At 43.5% G+C, this 20,399-nt stretch overlaps 1 protein-coding gene across 5 annotated transcripts in view; it reads left to right on the forward strand.

The window, feature by feature from the left end:
• LOC145356537 (uncharacterized) overlaps positions 1–20,399 on the forward strand; it is a 112,869-nt gene that overhangs the window by 78,572 nt on the left and 13,898 nt on the right. For all 5 annotated transcript variants that reach the window (XM_080209287.1, XM_080209286.1, XM_080209288.1 and 2 more), the window contains 10 exons: positions 1,576–1,765; positions 2,620–2,762; positions 4,479–4,663; positions 7,233–7,507; positions 8,089–8,305; positions 9,304–9,484; positions 11,173–11,302; positions 13,105–13,179; positions 13,435–13,617; positions 14,820–15,070. In XM_080209287.1, the coding sequence (XP_080065413.1) occupies positions 1,576–1,765; positions 2,620–2,762; positions 4,479–4,663; positions 7,233–7,507; positions 8,089–8,305; positions 9,304–9,484; positions 11,173–11,302; positions 13,105–13,179; positions 13,435–13,617; positions 14,820–15,070 (1,830 nt within the window). The remainder of the gene's footprint in view (positions 1–1,575; positions 1,766–2,619; positions 2,763–4,478; positions 4,664–7,232; positions 7,508–8,088; positions 8,306–9,303; positions 9,485–11,172; positions 11,303–13,104; positions 13,180–13,434; positions 13,618–14,819; positions 15,071–20,399) is intronic.

Here is a 20,399-nt window from a genome sequence, read left to right on the forward strand (position 1 = left end):
TGAGCTCTGGAACTCCCTCCCTAAACCTCTGCCCTTCTGTGCCTCTTTCTTCAATCAAGAAGTTGAGCTTGTCGAGAGGTTGTAAAAAAAGAGAGGAGAAATATACTGTGGCATTCGTTTCATTTTCCAGCCAGTCATGAGCTGGAACAATCTGACAGCACGTCTCGTTGCATATGGTGTGACCGGAGCACTTTAAGTGAAGAATGTTCCTTCAATCTCTCGCTTTACGTCTCCTCTCTATTAGACACATTTTGTTTAAATTAATGAGCAGCGTCCTTCAGCTAAATATTGGGAAGACTGAGGTCAGTCTTTTCAGTCACCACCCCACTCCCCTCTCTCCCTGAACTAGATTGTTTGCAGCTTCTGAGTCATTGACCTCGAAATGTGCTTTCCACCTGATATCCAACCTGTCAATAAGACCACGTTTTCACCAACATAACATTGTCCTTCTTCTCCCCAGCCTTGGCTCTTCCCTTGCTGAAATTCTCAAGGTGCCTTTGTTACTTCAAGACTTGACTATTCTAACTCACTCCTGGTCAGCTTCCCACAATCTACTCTCGGTAAACTTAAGGTGGTCTAAAGCTCTCCTGACCATGTCCTAACCTCCTCCAAAATTATGTGGACCCATCACTCTACTTGGTGACCTTCGCTGGCTCCTGGTTAAAAATTTTCACCCTTGTTTTCACATCCCTCTGTGGCCTGGCCTCTTCCTAGCTCTGTAATCCCCTCCAGCTCTCGTGTATTTGCACTGATCTAATTCTGACTTACATTAACACTGAAATGAAGTTACTGTGAAATTTCCCCTAGTTGCCACACTCCAACGCCTGTTCGGGTCAATGCACCTAACCAGCACACCTTTCAGACTTTGGGAGGAAACCAGAGCACCCGGAGGAAACCCAAGCAGGCACGGAGAGAACATGCAAACTCCATGTAGACAGTGACCCAAGCCCAGAATTGAACCTGGCTCCCTGGCGCCGTGAGGCAGCGGTGCTAACCACTGTGCCATCTGCAGAAATTGGATTTGTTTTTGTTACCTCACAGCTGGCAGCTGGAATCAGCCAGTGTATATTTGGAATTTATTGTGCTGTAACATGTGCAACATGTTTGAGTATGCCTGATTTTACTTGCCCGCCATTCATGGCTGTACTTTCAGCTGTCTGGGCCCTAAACCTGAACTCCCTCCCTAAACCTCTGTGCTTCTCTATCACTCTATTTCATTAAGACAGTCCTCAAGCCAAGCTTTTGGTTACCTTCCCTATATTACCTCCTTAGGTAGCTCAGTGTCATATGCTCCACCTTGGGATGTTTCATTACCGTAAAGGTGCTGTTAAATGCATGTTGTTGTGTTCCATTGGAAAGGTTGCAAGTTGTGGCAGTGATGTTAGCCATAGGCAGATGGGGGAGTTTTCAGTCAATGCCTACCTTCATTGGAATGGATAGACATCTTTGCTTAGCTTTATTGATCTAAAACAGTTGCTGAATTTGATCTCCTAGATTATATAATTGCATTGGAGTAGCTTATGTTTACTTTTGTCTGTTTTTTTTCCCTCCCTGTCAACAATTATCTCTTTTCAGGAGAAGTCTGAAGGTGTTGTGGTCAGCTACAGCATCTTTCTCAAGATGCACTGCCAGGATAATGAGCTGCAGCAATTTAAACCATATATCCCAGTCCTCACCAACAAAGGCTTTGTCTGTCCATTGGATGTTAATGTCAATTTTTCGTGTGACTACAAGAATACCATCAATTTACCAGTGGATCTTCCAGGTAAAAAACAAAACAAAATGCGAGGTGAGAATGGAGGGGGGGTGGGGGGCACAGAATGTACAGTAAGAAGTCTCACAACACCAGGGGAAAATGTAGATGTTCGATACTGGTGCATATTACAGCACAATAAATACCAAATACACACTGACTTGTTCTAGCTGCCAGGTGTAGACAAATCTGATTTCTGTGGGCTGCACGGTGGCACAGTAGTTAGCATGGCTGCCTCACAGCACCAGGGACCCGGGTTCGATTCCCAGCTTGGGTCACTGTCTGTGTGGAGTTTGCATGTTCTCGCTGTTTCTGCATGGGTTTCCTCTGGGTGATCCAGTTTCCCCCAGTCGAGAGACGCGTTGATTGGGTGAATTGACCCAAACAGGTGCAGAAATGTGGCGACTAGGGAAATTTCACAGTATCTTCATTGTGGTGTTAATGTAAGCCTTGCTTGCGACTTTAACTTTTAACTTTAGTTAGCCATGAATTAGGGTAACAGAGCTTAACACTGGGTGCATTTTTAATGAGACTTTCACAGTCCATAAACCTCTCATCATTTATGGTTATAATAACCAGCAGAGACAGGCAGGTGACCTGATCTAGAAGCTATATCGGTGTCAGTGTGAACAGATATTACAAGGTGCGATTATTTTCTCTCCTCTTCCCCATGTGTTGCCTCCTATTGTTGTTAATGAATGATGTGAGGGGTTTGCTGCTACTAACTCTGCCTGGCTCTCTGGCCAATTACACTGGAGTTCCAGTGAGGCGTTATTGGTTTATTTTATACAGTGTAGTTGGGTGGTGGTTTAAGAAAACGCTTGGTGAGTCCATATTGAGTTGCAATTATTTTCTTTTACATTCAGGTATAGACTGGGTGCTATTGGATTCCTGTTACCTAAGGACAGATCGTGATTCTGAAGGATGGAGGACATTTTTCCATTCCCTTGGCATACGGGACCTGTTTATTTTTCAAAAGAAAAAATGTACTTTCACAAAACAAGAACTGGTTAGTTGAACAAATCATCTTCAACAAATCTTCGTTTATGTACATAGTGTGGTAACTAGTATTTACAGCACAGAAACAGGCCATTCACCCCAACCTCATTGTGCTTGTGTTTATGTCCCACACACAACTTCTCGCACCTTTCTTCACCTCATCCTGTCCAATTGGACTGCTCCTGTAGATGTTTATGAGTTGCCACCCCTTTGCAATATTCAATCAGCTCTTGCGATAACCTAGGAAATAAAACTACCACCCAGTGACATAATGACCAGATAGTCCCAGGCTCAACCTCTAGTCTGTCGCACTTTAGTTATTGACAGGCAGAGGAGTTGTGACATTTCTGGAATAAAACGTGGGAGAGAAAAGGTTCCTTTTCCCAATTGCTATTAACTAATTCTCTCTGGAGACAGACCCTGCAGGGCAGCAACATTAGCCATGATGTTCTATAAGTAATCAGCTCCCTCCAGGACAGCACGGTGGCACAGTAATTAGCACTGTTGCCTCACAGTGCCAGGGATCCAAGTTCAATTCCGGCCTTGGGTCACTGTGTGCAGTTTGCACTTTCTCCCTGTGTCTGCATGGTTTCCTCCGGGTGCTCCAGTTTCCTCTCGTGCTCCAAAGATGCACAGGTTAAGTGGATTAACCCTTAGTGTCAGTGTGATTAACAGGATTACAGGGATAGGTCTGGGTGGGATTGTTGTCAGTGCAGAGTCAATGGGCTGAATGGCCACCTTCTGCACCGTAGGGATTCTATGATTCCTGTTAGGCCCATAATAGATCTAATCAATGTCTGTAAAACTGCACCGAGCAGCTCGAGTGGTGAAATGAAGGGAAAGGAACTTGCAGCGACGCAGTTGCCCTTGTGCTGCCAAATAAGCTATCAAAAGCCCCAATTACTCGAGCCCAGTACCCCATTTGTCCAATCCATTGTGCCCTAAGAAGGTGGCAGCATTGTTGATTGACAGTGTTTCCACTTCATAGTCAGAAAATCCTCAGATATTTCCCAGTCAGTAAAGGAACACACGGCCATGTCAGAATGCTACATGCAGCCTAGAAATTTTAGTCCCTCGTGGTTTTTTTACTCTTGCCCTTCTCAATAGTAATTGCTGCAGTGCTGAGAGGTGTTGTCGGAGTATGCTTGATGAATTATTGAAGTGCATCCTATAAACAATGCATCATGTAGCCAATGCACAGATTACAGACAGGGTGGCTACTGAGTTCAATTCCGGGTCAATAATCAGGCAGAATGCTTTGTGCTGAAAAATATTGAGCTTTTTGATTGTTATGATGTACTTGGTGAAGCAATTGATGAATATTCCATTATACTTCTGACTGGGGACTCGTAGATGCTGAGACGCTGAAGGATGAAAAGGTGACCAATGAGCTATTGGGCTGGTGAGCAGTAAACCCCAACATCCTGACATTTGTCAACTCAATAATATTTATTCCACTGGGAATGAGAGGCAGAACGTTGGGTTTCTTCTTGGAAGATTTGTCTGATCTAATATCCTGAATGTAAATATCAGAGCAACCAAAGGCCACCGTTTAACTACAGGATGAAATTGCCCTTTTAGCAGTATTGCCTCTTATGAAGGTCCTTTGAATTTTGTTGACTACTTTTGCTCACCGACACTCCTCATCTGTTTAGGCTACGATTGGGTCATATTGATGGTTTTTATAAATTTTAAGCCTAATATGGTTTTTCTAATATGTTTTTAGGCATCTAGCCCTTGGGCACCTGTCCATGAGTTTTGGCCTAGTACAGTAGATGATACATATATCGTGGAAGATTATATCTGTGAAGAACTTCACAGCCTCTTAACCACAGAGGGTCTGTCTGATCAGGTGAAGCAAAGTCAAAGGGTCAACCTACTAAAGCTTCTTGACAGAAACTGGGACTCTGGGTAAGTTAATTGAAAATATCACTCGATATTAATGTCACGAGTTTGATTTCTTTTCCTCTCTCCCTTCTTGTTTCCTCTTTCCCTCCCCTTGCGCCACACAAGGTTGGAAGGTGTTGATAAAACAACCTGTTTCCAGTTTAGGGACATGCAGAATTGCAAGTTGAATTTTGCTACACCTTCAGGAAACCATTCTCCTTAATACCTCAATAAACTAATGTGTGACTGCATTGTAAAATTGCATGCGTTAAAAACTATATTCTTCCTGATATTAGAGGAAGTCACAAACCTTGTATGTTAGCCTGCTGAGAACCATTTTTGTGCAAAAATCAAGGATAATTTGCCCATTCACTTATTACAACATGTCTAGGGCACAGAAACAGGCCATTTGGCCCAACCAGTCTGTGCTGGCATTTATGATCTACATGAGTCTCCTCCCATCTCCCTTCACCTAACCTCACCAATCTGACCTTCCATTCCATCCTCCCTTATGCACTTCTCTAGATTCCCTTAAATACATCTATGATATTTGCCTTCTGTGCCCACTTGTTAACAAATTCCATTTATCTAGAATGAAGTTGGTGAATAAGTAATAGAGCAGGGGTTTCTCATCTCTGATCCTGATAAGATTTTTGGCTCTTAGTTATGTTGTCATGAAAGAACTAAGTAACTGTTGGGCAGCTTCTGAAATGTAAGAGAGTTGGCCCTCAATGCAGCTGTAGAGTATGTGTTGCAGTTGGCTTGGGGTAACCCTTGAAAATGCCTGGAAGCAGCTCCATAACTCACCTAAAGAAGAACAAAAAACAGCCCGGGAAACAGGCCCTTCGGCCCAACGAGCCCACGCCGCCATTTTAATATTACCAGTCCCCCCCTCCAACCATGACCCTTATCTATTGTTTTTATGGCAATCCACATTGAGGGAAACTAATTTAGGGACAATTTATTACTTCCAATTAGCCTAATAGCACATCTTTGGGAGGAAACTGGAGCACCCAGAGAAAACCCACATAAGCACAGGGAGAATGCGCAAACTCCCACAGTCACCGGCCCAAATCCATGTGTCTGCACAGCAAACAGTGATAGTCACTGAGCTGTCGTGTTGCCCAGCATCTGGTCCAGTTTAAGCACACACTAACGACACGAAGCACTAGGCCAATCTCGAAACATTCAAGAGCAGCCCAAGTACGACCCATCGCTGAGGGAGAATTTGGCATGGCCAATGCACCTAACCAGCATGTCTTTTGGACTGTGGGAGGAAACCACAGCACCCAGAGGAAACCCATGCAGACACGGGAGAACGTGCAAACTCCACACAGACAGAGACCCAAGCAAGGAATCGACCCTGGGTCCCTAGTGCTGTGAGGCAGCAGTGCTAACCACTGTGCCCCCACAGTTAGACAACTGAGACAGTTTAATAATAAGAGCCTCCAATTCTGAGTAAACTATTCACAATTTGGTTAATGACAGGAGAGATTCCAAAGCCAATTAATTTGTAGAATAATTCTTATTCCGAAAGCTGATGGCTGAAAAATACTTTGTACCAAGCTGTTTCAAACTGAAAGGCCAGTCACCATTTCTTGTCTTTAGACTGTCTGCCTGCTGTTGAATGAAACGTCCCTGTAGGAGCCCTAACTCAGGATGGGTTTCATCTCCCTTCTAGTATTGGTGCCCTGCATTTACAGAGTTAAATGTTCCCCGCAATTGCACCGGGAAATAAATCACAGAAACCTTACAGTGCAGAAGGAGGCCATTTGGCCCATCGAGTCTGCACCAACAACAATCCCACCCAGCCCTTATCCCATAACCCCACATATTTACCCCACTAATCCTTCTAACCTACCCATCCTGGGAACTAAGGGGCAATTTAGCATGGCCAATTCACCTAACTCGCACACCTTGGTGGGAGGAAACCAGAGGTTTCCAAGATGGCACCGCAGCTGTGTCCAGCATACCCTCTAATTCTATCTTTTACTCTCGTTTTATGCTTCCCTACATTCTGTACTCTCTCCTTTCCTTCTCTATGAACAATATGCTTTGTCTGTATAGCACGCAAGAAATACTTTTTACTGTATGTTAATTCACGTGACAATAATAAATCAAATCAAATCAAAAATCACCTGGAGGAAACCCACACAGACATGGGAGAACATGTAGACTCCGCACAGACAGTGATCCAAGCCGGGAATTGACTCCGGGTCCCTGGCGCTATGAGGCAGCAGTGCTAACAACTCTGCCACTGTGCTGCCCGCTTAATGGGTCACTCCTGGTTCCCACATAAACCACCAACAACTGTTGTGACATTTCTCCTTACCTGTGATAGTTCCGTGTACCTGAGTTCCATTCTTCAGCTCAATGGTCACAGTCTCATGACTCAGCTTCATCAGAAATCGGACCAGCTTCATGATGGCGGCGGATTGTCCCCGGGAAGCCGCGGAATACCTATTCTGCATTTTAAAGAAGACCCTGTTTCCTAAACTAATCAAGAATAATAATGGTGGGAGAGGCATGGCTAGCTTGAACAATGAAACATTTTCGATACTCTAAGCAGCTTATCTTCCTACTTTTGTTCCAGGTGCAGATTGTCTCAGTATTGCACAGCTAAAGTCTTCGACAGCCAGGACAAAGTACTAAAGAATGATATTAGTTCTTCATTCGCAATTTATCTTACAACTTTATCATGGTTGCCTGCTGATAGTCCAGCTTTGGATGGTCATGGATTCTGCACAGCCTACCTGCGCCCTACTGAGGTGTACCTGAGATCAAGTGATTTATTGGCGCTATTAGCTGATCGTGTCAGCTACGTCAGTTGTGATCTTCTTGAGAAGAGCACTTTTGCTGCTTTCACTGGTAAGTGCAAATAGAAAATCTCTCCCTGTTCCGTCAGAACATTTAAAAGGGGTTATGGTTGTGTTCTTCTGATTGATCAGTACGTAATTGATCCACATAGGCAAGAAGCTGCCAGACACAATTCCTGACTGGTGTTAGGTTAGGTGACCTTAGGTGGAGAAACATCGAAGAATGCTTTGCCACCTTTCTGATCTTAGGTAGAAAGTCAGCCAAGGATCTAGTTGTTCATTGTTCTTGAGGGAAATCACACTTGTGTGGAGTAAAGTAAAAATGAAATATATTGGAAAAACTCAGCAAGTCCGGTAGTGTCTGTGAAGAGAGAAACAGAGTTAACATTCTCCTTAAGAGTCACATTGGACTGAAAACGTTAACTCTGTTTCTCTCCACACACACTGCCAGACCTACAGAGTCTTTCCAGCATTCTCTGTTTTTATTTCTGATTTCCCGCATCCGCAGTGTTTATTTCATATTTAGTGCTTGTGTAGGAATCTGGTAGCTCTTCTCAAAGCAGACATTTTTAACTTTCATGGGGATATGAGGCTGTCTGTGTGAATTCTGTTGGTAATCTGTCCTATTCTCAGGTGTTAAGAACTCCATATCTGTGGAAACGATGATCAACCATTTCAAATCGTGGTGTGTGAAGTCACCTCCAAGTGAATCTGGTGATTTGGAAGGTGCAGAATTTCGGACATACGCAGACCATATACACAGGGTCTATACATACTTGGCAACGAACTGCAATCAGGGTCAGCTGAAGGAATTGTTTGAGCGTTTTCCAGCCGTGTTTGTACCAACCAGGTATCTGCAAACCTCTCAGTTTTCGCATGTGGTTTGTTAACACTGGCAGTGGGGTAGGAAAGGGGAAGGAATGTCAGTATGCTGATGGAGCTTTTTGTCCACATGGAGCTTTTGCTTTTGATTTGCACATCTCATTCACTCTTCCTTTTTGGGTTTTCCTTGCTAATGTGTCCACAGGGTGTTTGAACTTCCCTCCTCCTAACTCTTGCTGCCTTTTCCCTCACATTGTATTTATGAGAACACGTTTTACTATGAATATGAGTGTCTTGCTCCAACCGTGTGTCTTCAATCGGAAACCCCCCCTGATAATCAGTGCAGCATGCTCCATTCCTGGGGATGTTTTGGGGGAGTTCAAGGAGAGGGGGGGGCATGTTTACATTTCCAGCTTGCATTCAAATTCTCCCAGATGGCGAGGGAGAGGTGATAACAGGATCTCTGGGGTTATTGAGGGCATAGCAGCAAATTAGTATGTAGGTCACTCACATCTCGTGCACTTTGTTTAGCAGGGGTCTCCTGCAACAATGTCTGAGTAAGTTGGAAAATTGTTGGTTTGAGTCTACTCTAGACTCAAGCACAGAGTCTGTACATTACTGATTGAACTGTCTTTCAGATCAGATTTTAAGCTAGAGCCCCATCAACTCTCCAGTGGTTGTAAAAGATCCCATGGCATATTTGGGAGAAGTGCCGGGAGGCTGTCCTCTGTGTCCTGGCCAACCTCTTAACTGATAATTATCTCTTTGTGTGGGAATTTGTGCATGTTTTTTCTGCTGTATTTTTAACATTACAGCATTACGTCATTGGCTGCAAAGCTGTTGAAGACATCTTGGGCTTGTGGAAGGTGATTCCGTTGATCCGATGACTTGTTTTGAGGGCACTTACCCAAGGGCTTACTTTGTGGGAAGCTTTAAAGGGGCAAGAAAGTAATGTGCGAAAGTTTATGTTTTGAATGACGTAAAGCATTGGACAATTTGAAATAAATGTTCAATTCTCTTTTGAAGTAATGAATCGATCTGTACTGGAAAATTCTACTATCAGAAAGATGTGTGCTGGTGTGATCCAACTAGAATGTTCCAGCGATATAAATCTCTAATTCAGGAGACAAATGGATCTTTCCAGGAACCTCACCTGCTTGCTCCTTTCTATGCTCAGTGGGATGATATGAAAGAACTGTTTCTGAAGGTATGTCTAAAACCAGCTATCACAATCTGTGTTCACCTCTGCCTTTGTTGTAAATTCAATGGCTTCGAAGTTAGGATGTGCAGTCAGTATAGAATGTGTGGGTGTGGGGGTCTTAGAACAATCCTTGTTCTAATGTTGGCTCTAGGCCCCTTACTATTGGATCAGGTGTGATACAACAGCCCCTCCACAGTGCATGGATTAAAGTGGGGCTAGAGTGGTGTCGAATCATAGGATCATTACAGTGAATAAAAAAGAGGCCATTCAGCCCATTGGATGTGCACCAACTCTCTGACAGAGCATCTGACCCAGGCCCTATCTTTGTAACCCCACGTATTTACCCTGATAGTTCCTCCTAACTTACACATCTTGAGACACTAAGGGGCAATTTAACATGGTCAGTTCACCTAACCAGCACATCTTTGAACTGTGGGAGGAAACTGGAACATCCAGAGAAATTCAAGCAGCCGCGGGGAGAGTGTGCAAACTCCACACAGACTGTGACCCAAGGCCAGAATTGAATTCAGGTCCCTGGCGCTGTGAGGCAGCAGCACTAACCACTGTGCCTCCATGCTGCCCCCAAATATGGAAGTCTTATTACCTGAGAAAGGTAGAGATTACCACGCATGATTGACAGGACAGACCGCATCACATGTCTGTTTTGAGCGAAAGAGCATCGCATCAAATTATTTTACATTTAATATCACAACAAAGCACTTTCCAGGTTGGGTAAAACTGTGTAAGGGGGGGACAGAAGCCACAGGCTCTGGGGTGAATGGAGTGGAGGTGGGGGACTGGGAAAGAGTGTTGGCTGTTGGCAGTCATAGTGGGAGTTAGGAGGATCAGAACTAGGAGCCTGGGCACTTGGGAGAGGAATCTGGTTTGAGGTTGGTGGTTAAGGTAGAAGGGTTGGGGATTAGGAGCGGCAACCTGAAACTAGATTAGAAACTATTGGATCAAATTCCCTAGCATGAAATTATATTTTGTGAACTGGTATTTGCTGGATGTTCATTAAAAAGCCACTTATCCTGCAGGGAAGAGGCTTCACATCTGCCCACTCTGAGCTTATACAACTAACAGTCCATTAATGCTCATGGCAACTAGGAATCAGCACTAAACAGAGCCCCACTATTGCTGCCCTAATTACAATGCAAAGTAATATAAATAGAAATTACTGCAGGTCTGAAATTAAAGCAGTAATTACTGGAAAAGTGCAGCAGGTTAGGGAAGATCCAGAGATTAATATTTCACAACTGAAAGCTTGAAATTTAACAGTTTTTAAGTACAGAGATAGGGATATGAAAGTAATAAGATGGAAGGCAGGTATACTTTAATCAATGAAATGGATGAAGGCAAACGGAATGTTAACAGGATGAGAAAAATGAAAGTTGGGTCCTGATGAGGCGTAAATGGCAGCAGCAGAACTGTTACATAGACCTACCATCTGAGATAAAGGGAGCAGCTGTTACAATCTGCAGTTGTTGATGCATTAAAAAGAATCATTCCTCCGGTCACCATGTACACGGCCATTATCCCCATCCCAGAGCTCTGCCTGTGGACTCTCAGCAGCAGCTTGGAGAAATGTTGGCCAGTTTTGTGTTTCTCCTGTGAGTTTAATACTTTACCAGTTGTGAAGTTAATTGCTGTCAACAACTTACGTTTGGAATTGAATGTATTTATTTTAATGACAGACTTTGAAGAATATTGAGAAAATACCCTCTATGAAACACTATGTAAACCTGCTTGTGCTGATGTGCAGTAAGGTCTCGCTTCCCAACAGCGAAATCCTGCAGGATGTATCTGTGATTTACGCAGTTCTAGGTAAGTGGTTTTGTGGAATCGCAAGTTTAATTTAAGCTGGTTTTTCTCACATTGAGGAAACATCCACTCATCCATTTATAAAAATAATATTTGTGGTCATGACATAATCTGGCATTGTATTGCATTCCATGATAAATCTGACCTTTGCAGGGCGGCTTGAATCCCTACACTCTTGTACAAGAGCTCATAGAATCTCTACAGTGCAGAAGGAGGCCATTTGGTCCATTGTGCCTGCACTGACGACAATCCCACCCAGGCCGATCCTCTGCCTTATCCCCGTAACCTAACATATTTGCCTTGCTAATCCCCCTGACACTAAGGGGCAATTTAGCATGGCCAATTCACCCTAACTCTCAGCTTTGGAATGTGGGATGAATCTGGAGTACCCGGAGGAAACCCACACAGACATGGGGAGAATGTGCAGTCATCTGGAATTGAACCTGGGTCCCTGGCGCTGAGAGGCAGCAGTGCTAACCACTGTGCCACAACACAGTAGTTATCCTCAAGCCTCTCCCAAATCAAATTGAAAGAGGATCAAATCCTTCTAGGTTGAACTAAGCCAGCTGAGAACAAGGCCCACAGTTAAGTACCTCTACAGTAAAAAGTTAAACAAAAATAGAGGGGGGACAATTAACATGAAGCTTCATTTTGCTGAAACAGCTAGGTGGCATTGCATAATTTTTACCAAAGTTACTTCCTCCCCTCCACTTGGTTACTCTTTTTCAACAAAACAATTTCTAGTTACAACTTGTGTTTCTAGAAGACCTTTAGTAAAGCATCCCTAGCTGTTTCACAAGAACAATTATCAAACGAGCTTTTATACTAAACTAGGCAAGGAGGTATATGGGCAGAATGACCCAAAGCTTGGTCGAAGAGAGGTTTTGGGAGTGTCTTAAAGGAGACAGGGAAGGTGGCAAGGGAGCAAATTTATGGAAGGAATTTCAGAACTTTGGGACCTTGGTGTCAGAATGAACAGTTGTCAATAATTAAAATAAAGTTGGTGATGTTCAAGGTCAGAATTAGAGAAGCACAAATACCTCTGAATGCTGTGGAGCTAGAGGAGATACTGATAGGGAAAGGTGTGGGCTGTGGAGCTAGAGGAGATGATATTGATAGGGAAAGGTGTGGGCTATGGAGCTAGAGGAGATAAAGTGATAGGGAAAGGTGTGGGCTGTGGAGCTAGAGGAAATAAAGTGATAGGGAAAGGTGTGGGCTGTGGAGCTAGAGGAGATAAAGTGATAGGGAAAGGTGTGGGCTGTGGAGCTAGAGGAAATAAAGTGATAGGGAAAGGTGTGGGCTGTGGAGCTAGAGGAAATAAAGTGATAGGGAAAGGTGTGGGCTGTGGAGCTAGCGGCGATGATACTGATAGGGAAAGGTGTGGGCTGTGGAGCTAGCGGCGATGATACTGATAGGGAAAGGTGTGGGCTGTGGAGCTAGAGGAAATAAAGTGATAGGGAGGGATGAGGACTGTGGGGCTGGAAGAGATGACAGTGATAGGGAGGGATGAGGACTGACAGAAATTTGGAAACACAGGTGAAAATTTAAAAATGGAGGTGTTGCTGTTGGGGTCCCAATGTAGGTGAGCAAGTACATGTGTGAACATGTTGATGGTGAATGGACTCAATGCAAGTTAGAACATGGATTGCAGGCTGCTGAATAACTTCAAGTTTACAAAGGAAAGACCATAGCATGTTGCCCACACAATAGTAAAAAGGGGGATTGAATGCAAAGCAGGCATCCAGGTAAAAGAACCAGCTACCTATTATCACCCAAATCAATAACAGAATTTTTTGTCCCCACAGCTGAGAAATGCAAGAAATATAATGATTATGATGACTCGTGGGAGCTAAAACCTGGCTATTGCTCAACACTTAAAGGTAAGGATTGTATAAAACATTAACTCTGCTTCTCTCTCTGTGGCTGCTGCTAACTTTTTTCCACTTTTGTTCCTGTGTTTTGCAATGAGCATGAACTGGAGGGAGAGCAGATATATTCTACCATTCCATTGGATATTAGAGAACTAAATGTTGCCCCACTAAACCTTGATTATTTTATCCTTACTGTAGTGTCAATTTGAGTATCATTAAGTCTCATGACCCCTTCTGGTAACTTCTTCTTGTCTGTGTCAATAGGAATGGTAAAGGATGAGCGAGTGTTTCCAGCCAAGGATAATCGCTGGGTGTCCATGGCCAACAACCCTGTCATCCCAGACAACAAGCACCTGGAACGGATTTTTAAAGCACACTCCCTCTGCTTGCTCAATCTACCTGCTGCAGAGAGGACTTTTTCCAAAGCAAAGGCCAATAAGAAGCAAGGTAACTCTGGCCGCCTTCTTACTTCACTGTTGTATTTCTATCTTTGCTGCCAACATTTGTGAGGTTTCTCTGGTTGATCTGTGAGAACAGAAATTGTGCCAAGGCTCCAGGGGTCTGTTCACTGGAAGTAACCCAATGAAGCACACAGCCATGTATGACAAGAGCTGTGCTTTACACCAAGCGGTTTAGAAATTGGGAGTGGGGAAGTTGCTGTGGAGGATTGAGGTCCAAAAGTGCCTAGCAATACAAGTAGGAATTTCTCCACTTGGATAGCATTGTCTGAAAAGTCCTTCACCACCCACCTATTCTCTCCCAATACAGTATTGGGCAAAAAAGCCCTGTTGTGGTAGGGATGGGTCTGTGAAATGCTCCAAGTCATTCCAAACACTGGAGGAAGGGGCTGTAAAATTCTTCCCATTGCTTGTATAAGATAGTTGGCATTTTCCTTTCAGTGTCTGGGATCTGCACAAGTGTAAACAAGACTAATCAGCAGTAGTATTGCGTATCATTTTAAACTGCGGGGAAACTCCAAAAAGAAAGATAAAATAGTCTTGGGCAGCAAAGGAAATTGGAAGAAACCTGCTTCTGAACAAAGATAGGAGCTGTGTGAGCTGGGAAACACTTTTTATTGAACATTGAGTTTTCTGGGTCTGTGTGTTGCACTGATTGATTCAGTGCTTGGCGGGCCTAATTATCATACAGGCAGCTCAGACTTACTGGTTCCTAAAAACCATGTTGTAAGGTGAAGCGTCGTAAATCAGAGCCTGTGTTTCCCATAGGAACAACGGTATAAATGGGGGATTGGTTCCTGGAATAAGGCTGAAAATCGCTCCTGGGACGGCCAGCAGTGTTAAATGCTCTCAGCTCTTGTCCTGTCAAGTTGTTACGGCGATTGTTGAAGTCTCCACACCTTAGTGCCAGTTCCTCAGTTAGTGTGGGTCTATGATGAAGCTATTGTATCACTTCCAGTTGCCTATTTAATCTTAAACTTCGACAGTGGGTCTGAGTGCATGTTTAAAAAAAAAACACTGGGGAGGCAGTGGCATCGAGGTAGAGTCATTGGACTTGTAATCTAACCCAGAGACCCAGGATAATGCTCTGGGTTTTCAGGTTCAAATCTTGCCACAGCAGATGATGACATTTGAATTCAATAAAAGTATTTGGAGTTCCTGTATGTAATCAGTAACCATCTCTTTCATTAGAATTACGATTTAACGAGGGAGATCGTAACTTGTTTTTTGACATCTGTGGGGTGAAGCAGCTCTCTAATTGCATCACAGTGGAAGCTCAGACTGAGGATTACAGACACTGTCCACAAGTCCAAAACTTTGTCCATTTGCTGGCTCCATTTATCCAGAGATGGTTCTTTCACCAAGATGACTTCATTCACGTTTATGAAGAACTACAGGACAGTGGCATTGCTGCGAGCCTTAAATCAATGACCTTTATACAGGTAAATATTCTGTTTATTAAAACTACATACAATGAACCCGACCTGTAATGTCTTAATGTGGCGGGAGAGTTCCCTTTTCATCATTTTCATTTAGACACAAATCACACCCACTTTGCATAGTTAGTCACTTGTTTTTTTGAAGGGTGCTGATGGCCCAGACACCAGGAGAATTCCCTGCGCTTAGGATTATGCCATAAGATCTTTTGCATCTGCTTTGACAGGCCATTGGAAATTTTAGTCTAACATCTCTTCAGTGGGTGACATCTCTAACCGTGCAAAGTGCCTGTCTAGGTATGTGATGAAGTCTTGACGTGGGAGCCAAACCCACACCTACTGATTGAGGTGAAAGTACCAACAACTGAGTCAAGCTAGCACTCCTCTGTCATTGATGTTTTTTCTGCTATAGCCATTGATGGAAATTATTCCCAGAAAATGAATCCACCTTTCCAGAACAATCCTAGTGTTGTAAATCTGGCTGTTTTGATTTGCATCATGGTTTAACCCGCAATGCCTGCTTGTCCATGTGGTAGTTTTGTTCTAGAGATGGGAACTGATGCTGCCAATGTTAAATAATGGGAAATGGAGCATCTCAAATGATCGTCAAATCACAGAATTGTTATGGTGCAGAAGGAGGCCACTCAGCCCATCATGTCTGCATCAACTCTTTGAAAGTGGCACGGTGCCACAGTAGTTAGCACTGCTGCCTCACTGCGCCAGGAACCCGGGTTTGATTCTAGCCTCAGGTCACTGTCTGTGGAGTTTGCAGATTCTCACCGTGTCTGCGTGGGTCTCCTCCAGGTGCTCCGGTTTCTTCCACAGTCCAAAGATGTGCAGGTTAGGTGGATTGCCCAAACTGAATTTGCGGGGTTACGGGGACAGGATGGAGGAGTGGGCCTGGGGAAAATGCTCTTACGGATGGTCAGTGCAGACTCATTGGGCTGTATGGCGGCCTCCTGCACTATAGGGATTCTATGGATTATGACTTGGTGCCATTCCCCTGCAATTTCCCCATACTCCTACACATTATTTCTCATATAATCTAGTAATGCCACCTTGATTGCCTCAAATCTGCCTTCACCACATTCCAGGCAATGCATTTCGGATCCAAAACCACTTCTGTGTTAAAAAGGTTTTCTCTCATCACGTTTGCTTCTTGTTGGGATGTTATTTGGTGGGGAGGGCGAAGTGACTTGAAGAAGGCATCTGTAGAACCCCAATTGTTAATTCAAATGTTTTCTCAGATATCCATAGCTGTAAGCTTGTAAATTATCTCCCAACTACGTAAATCTTACATCATTCACACATCTAATGCTGGACTTTATCTAAATAATGTGAATATATAGTAAGTTCATAAGATATAGGAGCAGAATTAGGCCGTTCGGCCCATTGAGTCTGCTCCGCCATTCAATCATGACTGATAAGCTCCTCATCCCCATTTTCCTGCCTTCTCCTCTTCAACCCATTACCAATTAAAAATCTATCTTAACTCCGCCTTAAATTTACTCACTGTCCCAGCACTCACCACACTTTTTGGAGTAGCGAATTCTACAGATTCACAACCCTTTGGAGTTGTTTCTCCTCAACTCTGTTTTAAATTTGCTACCCCCTAATCTAAGACTATGACCTCTTGTCCTAGAATGCCCCACAAGAGGAAGCATCCGCTCCACTCCTACATTATCCATACCTTTGATCATCTTGCATACCTCACTTTGATCTCCCCTCATTCTTGTAAATTCTGGAGAGTGTCGGCCTAAACTGTTCATACGACAAACCCCTCATCTCTGGAATCAATCTAGTGAACCTCCTCTGAATTGCCTCCAGTCCTCAAATAAAGGGACCAAAGCTTTGCACAATAGTCCAGGTGCGGCCTCACCAATGCCTTGTATAGTTGCAACAATACTTCCTTACCTTAATGTTTTGTTCCTTTAGCTGTAAGTGCCGACATTCCATTTGCTTTCTTTATTATCTGCTGTATCTGCATGTGCAGTAAGAACCCTTTGGCAAATACCTTTCTGGATAGATTTTGATTGTCTTTTATGGCTGTTTGGTAAGTTTTATTTTCACATTAGATACAAACAGACCCTTTGAAACCTTGAAACGAAGCAAATTCCGTAAAACCCCTGTTGTCACAGTGGCCCCAGGTCTGGTGAGAGTTTCACCCTTCTCACCTCGTAGTTGTGATCATCTTTACAGGGCATTCCCAGTGTGGAGGAGACTGTCCAACTCCGCAATCACATTGAGGGATTTCCAGAAACATACAAACAGGAAACAAAGAAACAGGAAAATAAAATCACTTCTAAAATGCTTCTGTTCGAGCAGATTAAAGATTGGTTTATCCACACAGGGGAAAGGCAGCAGATAAAATATTCTAACAAACCTTCTTTTGAAAAAAAATCTTTATATATATGCTAATTGTTTAATAGCACAACTACAAAATTAATTTTTCAGCATCGGTTCTACTGTTCATCAAATTTTATTAATAACATAGAATCCCTAAGTTTAAGTTTATTTATTAGTGTTAGATGTACGCTATTATTAACACCGCAGTGAAGTTACTGTGAAAATCCCCTATTTGCCATGCACTGTCACCTGTCCGGGTACATTGAGGGAGAATTTAGCATGGCCAATGCACCTAACCAGCAGGTCTTTCGGACTGTGGGAGGAAACCCACACAGACAGTGACCCAAGCTGTGAACCGAACCCGGGTCCTTGGCACTGTGAGGCAGCAGTGCTAACCACTGTGCCCCCTTGCCAGCTTACAGTGCAGGATGAGGCCATTTAGTTCATTGAATCTGCACTGACTGTCCTCTGAAAGAGTATCTTTCCCAGCCCACCACATCCACCCCCATAACCTTGCACGTCTATCATGGTTAGTCCACATGACCCGCACGTCTTTGGATCGTGGGAGGAAACCGGAGCACCTGGAGGAAACCCACTCAGACACGGGGAAAACATTGTTGTTCGATACCAAGTTCCCCAAGTTGTACCAGGTGTAACTTTGCGGTTTCTAATGTTGATGTAGGAGTGGGAGTACTGGAATTTCCAGTGATTGCCAGCACAGTGGTGAGGTCACAGAGTAGTCTGTGTCAGAGTCCTGAATACTGGACCACAGTTCCAGGATTTCTGTGCAAACCCAACACGCTGAAGTGGTGGTCAGTTTCAGGGGAGTAATAACCTCCTAGCCAAATCCAACCTATTGACGTAGTAATGGAATATGAGCTGAGAGCTCTGTGCACAGTGATGGTGCACAGGATTGGATGGTTCCATTGTCATTTCCAATCCTGATTGGATAACTTCACTCCTCCTTGCACCTTGAATAACAACAACCTGCATTTATATAGCATTTTTAAACAGTCACAAAATCAGTTAACATCACAGGTTGTGTTTTAGCAGTTTCAGCCTAATTTTGATCATTGAATCAGAATCCTACAGTGCAGAAGGAGGCCATTCGGCCTATCAAACCTGCACCGACCACAATCCCACCCAGACGCTATCCTTCTTGGAGATAAGTGTTAAGCCATCACATCAACTGGACTCTGCCCCTCTTGATTTATATGGAGCAGTCGAGAATGCTCTTCAGAAATAGGAGTCAAGGTGCATTAAGGAGACCTTTATGATGCAGCTAATTTTTACTGTCCCTAGAATCATAGAAACCCTATAGTGCAGAAGGAGACCATTCTAGTTCATTTTAAATGCTGCAGCTTTGCTACTAAGTTTTGTAGCATTACTAAGTTTCATAGCGTGCAGATCCTTTCTCTTCTTACATCCCCATAGAAAAATTGTCTCAGTAATTGTGTTGGAAGAGGTTTAAACACGGCAAAATTATGTCAAAGGAGCTGCAGCTGGCTAAAAGACTACACATGACCAAAGGTTGTCGCTAGATGGCAGTAGATTGTAATTCATTCTGAATGCCTCACTATTTGAGCAGAGCAACGAGTAAATACATTTGAGAAAATCCATTTAGAAAAGCAGCAGTGAGAAGCTGAGAGTCTGGAATGTATGAGCAGAGTTTTGGCTTCCATCACATGTTAGTATTAAATGGAAGTGAAAGTGACTAAGGAATGGGGAGGAACACTCTAATCACCCAGTTACAAATTAGGTTAAAGATTCCTAAGCTTTTCTTACAGATATTATCAGGGTTTGCTACATTCTGAACCTCTGTCAAAGTGCATCTGGAGAGCATTAGAGAGGCAGTATTCCTTGAGGAGTGGTGATCTTACTGTCTAGATGTGTATTACTTCCCTGCAGGAGTTTATTCAGCTAGTCCCAGATTTGACCTCTGGCCTGTACTAGGTTAGTTAATGCATTGAGCAATGTTAGGGGCACTGCTCTTGGCTCTAGGTTAGGGAGGAAGAAAAAACATCACCCGTTCAGAAACAATATCAAATAAGAAGTAAAATTCTTAAAGGATTGCAGGAGCAGAGGGAGCTGGGTGTCTCTGTACTTAGGTCATGGAGGGTGGCAGGACAGTTGGAGAGAGCAGTAAATAAAGCACAGAGTATCCTGGGTTTTATTAATAGGGGCATAGAATACAAAAGCAAGGAGGTTATGCTGAACTTGTACAAAACACTAGTGATACCTCAACTGGAATATCGTGTACAGTCCTGAGCCAGACAATAGGAAGAATGTGAACACATTGGAGAGAGTGCAAAAGAGGTTTACAAGAATGGTTCCAGGGATAAGAAACTTCAGTTATGAAGATAGATTGGAGAGATTGGGATTGTTCTCCTTGGAGAGAAGAAGCTTAAGAGGAGGTTTGATAGAGATGCTCAAAATCATGAGGGAGCTGGACAGAGTTGATGGGGAGGAACTGTTCTTGCTCATAAAAGGATCAAGAATGAGAGGGGACAGATTTAAAGTGATTTACAAAAGAAATTGATGTGAAGTGCAAGTATTCATACAGTGCATGGTTGGGTCTGGAATGCTCTGGGAGTGTGGTCGAGGCAGGTTCAACCCAGGCTGAGACACATCGGAGGATTTCTTCAAGTGTAGTAAAATTATAAATATATTTGCACACATTACAGAAAATGTTGGTTCTTTCTTGGGGCGACATTATTTTTAACCACGTGGCACTGACTGCTGAAAATACAGAGATCAACACCTGGTTTTAGGCTTTAAGAATGGGGAGCATTTGGAGACAGAGTTAAAGAGAGTGTTCCGTGGATGGAGAGCCATCATCCAGTTGAGTGACAGAACAAGGTCGACGGACTGAATGGCCTACTCCAGTTCCTGTATTACTCTATTGACTGTGGTTGTGAGATGAGCTGGAGGACGGGGAGTAGTTGAGAATCCAGACTGACACTTATGGCTTTTTTTTTCAATGTTTTTC

The sequence above is a fragment of the Carcharhinus amblyrhynchos genome, chromosome 21 (assembly GCF_965287045.1).
Source record: "Carcharhinus amblyrhynchos chromosome 21, sCarAmb.v2.hapA, whole genome shotgun sequence".
Taxonomy (NCBI): domain Eukaryota; kingdom Metazoa; phylum Chordata; class Chondrichthyes; order Carcharhiniformes; family Carcharhinidae; genus Carcharhinus; species Carcharhinus amblyrhynchos.